Source organism: Solanum pennellii, chromosome 5 (assembly GCF_001406875.1).
Source record: "Solanum pennellii chromosome 5, SPENNV200".
NCBI classification, from domain to species: Eukaryota; Viridiplantae; Streptophyta; class Magnoliopsida; order Solanales; family Solanaceae; genus Solanum; species Solanum pennellii.
This window is the reverse complement of record NC_028641.1, coordinates 26,163,511-26,169,745: the sequence shown is the minus strand read 5'-3', so window position 1 is coordinate 26,169,745 and position 6,235 is coordinate 26,163,511. Positions and strand designations below refer to the sequence as shown.

Sequence of the window (6,235 nt, the reverse complement as noted above, 5' to 3'; positions counted from 1 at the left end):
AAATAGAGGTAAATTAGTAATTCCAAAGCCATTGGGTCAGATCTTTTGCTGATGCTACCTGAAACATTGGACCTTTGGGTCATTTTTCTTTTTATATCGATTTATAAAATCACTGCTTATTGTTGTATATGATTGTATTAGATATATATCTTCTTGTATATCAGCCTTCGGGACCTGTTTAATAACTCCATCTACATTATATTTCAGTTTCTATCCTTCGTAAAGTTTACTTAGAGATACAAAATTGTTAGGCTTTAGCCCAACAGAGAGTGCAAAAGGAAACTAAAGAGCCCAAATGACCAATGTGAGAAGAAATTTATGCAAGAAAAATAAAAAAAATATATATTAGGAGAAACTCAACAACACAAAATAAAGATTAAGCATGATAGATTTTCAAACAAATCATTTGAAACTTGAAAATAGAATCACTACGTAGAAATAAAAAATAGAGATAACTAATCACAGTGCATTAAGTACATAAGAAGAGAATGAATCAACCTTAATGACGCATAGAAAACAACATAAACCTTTTACTCTTGTAATTAGCCTTAAAACATGTCAAGTTCTATGTCTGGTATTTCCTCTATCTTCGTCTTCTCTTTTTCTAATAACTTAATCACATCCTTCAACTTTTCTTTTCTATACACACACAGTCATACAATCAACATAATTATAATAATATTACAAGAAAAGATCACGTAATTAATGGAACACAACTAATTTAGTTGTATAGAGAGAGTGATTAATTTTAACATTGTTGATAGTATTTGAAGATTGATCAACTTCCTATGAGGTCACTTTTATAATTTTCAAATCCATACATCTATTCTTCAAAATTGTCAACCTAATATGAAGTACCTTTGCTGTTCAAATAATTGGCATGTAAAAATAGAAGAATTGACCAAAATAAGTCATTCTATAAATCAATTCACCAAAATAGTATGTTTTTAATTTTGTTTACAAAACTAGTATAAACGTGGTTCACAGTAACGTTTTATGCTTTATTTTATTTTAAAAAATTTAATGAAAAAAAAAGCAAAAGTTCACGGAGCAAACAGAAATAAAACGTTATTGACAATAACGTTTTATACTTCGTTATCTAGAATCACGTTTTAGAGCTAAAACGTTACTTAAAGTAACGTTTTTATATTTTAGTACGTTTTATCCAGTCACGGGCTCTGCAATTAAAGAATCGAATCCTGTATTTTACAGATTATAAAACGTAACTGACAATCACGTTTATTATATAAAACGTAACTGTCAATCACGTTTTATGTTTATTTAATCACGGGGCACCGGATTAAGAATAAAATCCTGCTACATTGGAATCTTACAGATCATAAAACGTTATCGCTGATCACATTTCTGCATTAAATCGTGACTATCAATTACGACACTATGTTAAAGTTAATTTTCTCTTTTTTTTACTGACGACAAATGGTTATAAAATGAACCTTGTTGAAACAAATGTTCTAAACACTCCAACAATATTCATTCATAATTTTGTTTGTGTAGCCCAATTTTGAAACAATATTTACAAAGGTATGAATTAAATAAGTCAAGTCAATGTATCATATTGTGTTATTATTTTTACCATAGCTTTCAAATATTTTTCTAATTTATTACTTAGAAAGATGACTTATTTTTATGTGTAGGAATAAAAATGGCAAATTTTGAACATAATGTGATGGTTGCTTTGTACTGGGGTGGCGAAATAATTACTGAAATGAACGGATGCAGGTATACTGAATGTGCTAGAATGATTATTAACATGTATACTTCAATGAAGTATGTTGAATTGGTTGAATTATTGCATGAGAAAATGGGTACAACTAGTGAAAATATTCAAATGGATATTTCGGGAAAATATCCTTGTTCGATTCAAGGTAACCATACAAGGTTCATTGAGTTTAAAATTGATGATGATCAATCTTTGCTACAATTTTTTGTTATACCTCAAAACTTTGCGGATAAGATTGACATAAATGTTTTGGAAATGTATGTAAAGACCAAATCAACAAATCAAAATGATATATTTCAAATTAGTGGTCAACATGGTTATCACATGAATTTATTGTCTCAAAATTATGGATTTGCCACGGTTAGTCAACCTCATTATGCAGAGCCGATTGCTCAACCACCATTTCAACAATTGTTAATGCATGACCAAGGATCATTTGGCGAAGGTTCAAGTAGCCAAAGACATGTTGACAATAGTTCGAGAAAATATGAGGGCAGGTAAAACAACAAATTTATGTTTTAATGAATTTTAATATAATTAGTTGATAACACAATTTTACTCATTATAAATATACATATATAGATAGATAGTGATATTTTTTGTGATTAATTACCTTAACTTTTTTAAGGAATAACCTTATGGAGAATAAATTACTGATTTTAAAACAAGCTTCTATGTATCATAATTTTCTAAAATTTAATTGAACTTCTTTTTCCACAGAGAAAATGAGAACAATGTTGATCCATATAGTGATGTAAATGCTGAAATTAGTGAAGAAAGTTCGGAGGAAGATGAACCTTCAAAAGATGATGGTGAAAGTGAATCAAATGAAGATATCAATAATGCTAGAGATTTTTCTCAAAATGACATTGGTATAAATCTTCCTAATCAATTTGAAAAGGATGTGTCTGAAGTGCAAAATGATGTACCCTATTTTAGAACATTAGATAACGAGGAAGACATTTTCATGTCTACATGTGAATCTGAGATGGAGTATTGTTCCGTCTGGTCTGAAGATGGCACAAAAGATTTGAAAAAAGGTATGTTTTTTAATAGTAAAGAAAAATTAAAACGAGCTGTGACAATTTGGAGTTTAAAAAAAATTAAAGAATTCAAGGTGGTGACATCAAACAAGAGTTTATGGGTTGCAAGATGCAAGTTTCATACTTCATTGGGTTGCTTGTGGTTTCTCCGAGGACGAAAGGTTGGAGATAACCTTTGGAAAATAGGAAAATATATTGAAAATCATAGATGTGAGACTGAGGGGCTTTCTAGAGGTCATGCCAATCTAAATACCAATTTAATTGCATCTTTGATTCTTAATCAAATTGAAAAAAAATCCAAGGTTTTGGTGGTAGATGTCATTTCCAAGGTTCACGAAAAATTTGGTCATCAAATAACATACAGAAAAGCGTGGCTTGGGCGTCAACGCGCATTTGAATTGGTGTATGGTGACTTTAAGAAATCATTTAGTGACCTACCCAAATTTTTTGCAGCTTTTCAACACTTTAACCATGGAACAATTGTGGAATGGAAACACGAAGAGTCTATGAGTTCATTAGAGGTAAAAACTTTTAAATATGTATTTTGGGCTTTCAAGTCATGCATTGATGGATTTCAAACATGTCGCCCTGTTATTTCAGTAGATGGAACTCATATGTATGGAAAATATGAGATTAAATTATTGATTGCTGTTGGAATTGATGGAAATGATAATATTCTTCCTCTAGCGTTTGCTATTGTAGACAAAGAATCGAAAGAAGCATGGAAATGGTTTTTTAAGAATTTGAGTGCACATGTCATAAAAGATAGAGAAGATATTTGTGTTATATCTGATAGGGCAAAAGGAATATTGACAAGTTTGCAGGAGTTGCGGCGATTTCAGGAGCCTCGAGTCTTCCATCGATATTGTATAAGGCATCTTAAGAGTAATTTTCAATCTCGATTTCCAAACAAGGATCTTAGTAGGCTGATGTGGAGGGCTGCTTCAACCCATCAAGTAAGAAAATTTGAGTCCTTGATTTGGCAAATTAGAGAAGAAAATGAAGATGCATATGAATATCTCATGGAAATCCCCTTGGAGAAATGGACGGTTAGCCATGATGGTGGTAAAAGATGGGGAGTGTTGACAACAAATCTTTCAGAGTCGTTCAATGGAGTGTTGAAAAAAGCACGTGGCTTGCCGGTCACTTCTATGGTCAGACTTTCATTAGAGCAAACTGTTGAAAGATACACTCGTAGGTCTAAAAAAGCGCAACAACTCCTAGAACAAGATGAATTGTGGACCGAAAGGTTCAAAATGAAGTGGGAGAAGAACTATGAAAGTTCAAAAAGGCACTTTGTTTTTGATTGGAATATACCCACAGGGGTATATGAGGTTAGATCTATTCAAGTTGATGGTACTGGTGGTAATCCTCATTGTGTTTCACTGAATGAAAGAAAATGTGATTGTGGAAAATGGGTTAATTTGCATTTCCCATGTTCACATGTCATGAAGGTTACTGATAGAATGGGAGAGCTAGCTAGAAACTTTGTTAGTGAACATTTCACTGTAGAGAATTATGTTGCAACATATTCTGGGTCCTTCTCACCGGTTGGCCATAAGGCGTATTGGCCATCTCCTAATTTTAGAATGGAAAGTAATGAATTCTATCGTCGTCTCAATCGATCAAGGAACAGTAGAATACCCAATGAGATGGATCGTGGTGCTGCTGTATATGAGCGAGCTTGTGGATTATGTAGACAAACCGGACATGATAGGCGTCGATGTCCAGATCGTAATTAAAATTAAGTGGACAATTGTTGATTAGTTTAATTGTGTTAATTCCAAATGTGGGTCAATGTCTAGTTTTGATAATTTTCTTTCAGTTAGCTACTGTAATGTAATTCAAATAATAATTAATTTTTTGCCTTTTGTTGTTTAGTTTGGAGCTTATGCAGTTGTAATATCATCAAAGTGTTGCTTAGGTAGACAGAAACACAAGAATTGAGAAATAGAAGTACATAAGCTTTAAAAGACCACCAGATGTGTCTGCCAATAGTAAACCAGCAATCATCCAAAACATATAACACCTAGCTTTCTCATTGACCATATCCTGTGTTGCCAAGTCGGGTAATCGTGGTTGAAGTCGCAAGTGTGCATTAAGCGCAGAAACCTTGAGACTACTATGTTTAAAGTCTTGAGGTTGTGGACTAAAACCTAATAATCTTTGACAAATATTTTGCCAATCCACTACAGACCTCTGTGGCTCATACCCAACTACCGCATTACCTTTCACGGGTAAGCCATACAATATCTCCACGTCCTGTAAAGTGATCGTACTCTCACCCGTCCTAAAGTGGAATGTATGAGTCTCAGGCCGCCATCTCTCAACTAGTGCGGTGATTAAGCTACGATCAATAACAGGCCTATGAGACCTATAAACACCATATAATCCAGATAGTTTAATCATATCTAAGACTCGTGGATGAATGGGATGTTCATTTACTAGGTCCCAAAACTTCCCATCACATTTTCTTGTGTTCAAAATCATATTATCATTCCCTATCCATATATCTCGTGACCTATGAGTGAGCTGTCCAGTTAATACAGACGGATCAAGTGGACCGGGATCCAATTGGTATGCATTATTAGCAGCCATAAAATAAATACCTATACAGAAGTAAGAATACAACGTAACTTAGAAGCTTTCCTCAATCTACGAGTGCAAGAGCTGTTAAATATATAGTGGTTGTAAATTATGTTTACATGATAGAAACAATCAAAAGCACAACAGTTTACTGCTTTCACTTACCAAAGATTTGGTAAGAGTGGCAGGGGTTAACCTACAACAACACATTAAAATCTGAATTTTGACCAAAATAAGTTTCTATAAATCAATTCACCAAAGGAAAATAACAAATTCATCAACTATAAGATAAACTAAATCAATGTATGACAAAATTACCTGAATCACAAAAAGAACTCTTCTTTATCAAAGTTTTTTTTACCTTTTTAAAGCAGATCTGCAGCCGTTTTCAAAGTTTTGAAAATTTCACCTCCACTCTTCAGATACAGCATTCATCAACTCCATTGTGCCTTTGGAGCGAGATTTGATGCTAGTTCTCTTCATCCCTTGTAACTTGAAGGTAGGTTTGGAGAATGAAGTGGGTTTTTTCTTGGAGGGTTTTCTTCCTCAATTTGTCGTTTTGGTCTCAGCCGAGTGCCGGCGAGTTTGGGGAAATATGGGTTGCAATCGAGTGCGATAATACCTTTTATCTTTCTCGTTTCAAAAAAAAAACACAGAGAAAAGAGAGAAAGAGGAGAAGGGGCTAATTTATGTTTTACGGTTCAATGGAAAAAGGAGCTTCTTCCCCAATTTTATATAACTAAATTGGGGTTTTTTGTTCTAGTTCAGGCAATATATGCTTAAAATGTTATTCGCAATAACGTATTAGAGTTAAAACGTAATTTCCAGTTACGTATTATTATTAAATTATATATGCTTAAAACGT

The 6,235-nt window shown here is 33.2% G+C and overlaps 1 protein-coding gene across 1 annotated transcript; it reads left to right on the top strand.

Moving 5' to 3' along the window:
• The first annotated feature begins 1,663 nt into the window (after positions 1-1,663).
• LOC107019395 lies at positions 1,664-4,526 on the top strand. Its single transcript, XM_015219908.1, has 2 exons — positions 1,664-2,238; positions 2,462-4,526. Exons 1-2 carry the CDS (start codon positions 1,664-1,666, stop codon positions 4,524-4,526), a joined length of 2,640 nt encoding a protein of 879 aa, XP_015075394.1.
• Positions 4,527-6,235: the final 1,709 nt, after the last annotated feature.

Excerpts from the sequence above, each read along its gene's own strand:
- LOC107019395 (XM_015219908.1), top strand. The coding sequence starts at position 1,664 with ATGGCAAATTTTGAACATAATGTGATGGTTGCTTTGTACTGGGGTGGC. Across the intron at positions 2,239-2,461 it reads TCGAGAAAATATGAGGGCAG|AGAAAATGAGAACAATGTTG; the intron begins GTAAAACAACAA and ends CTTTTTCCACAG.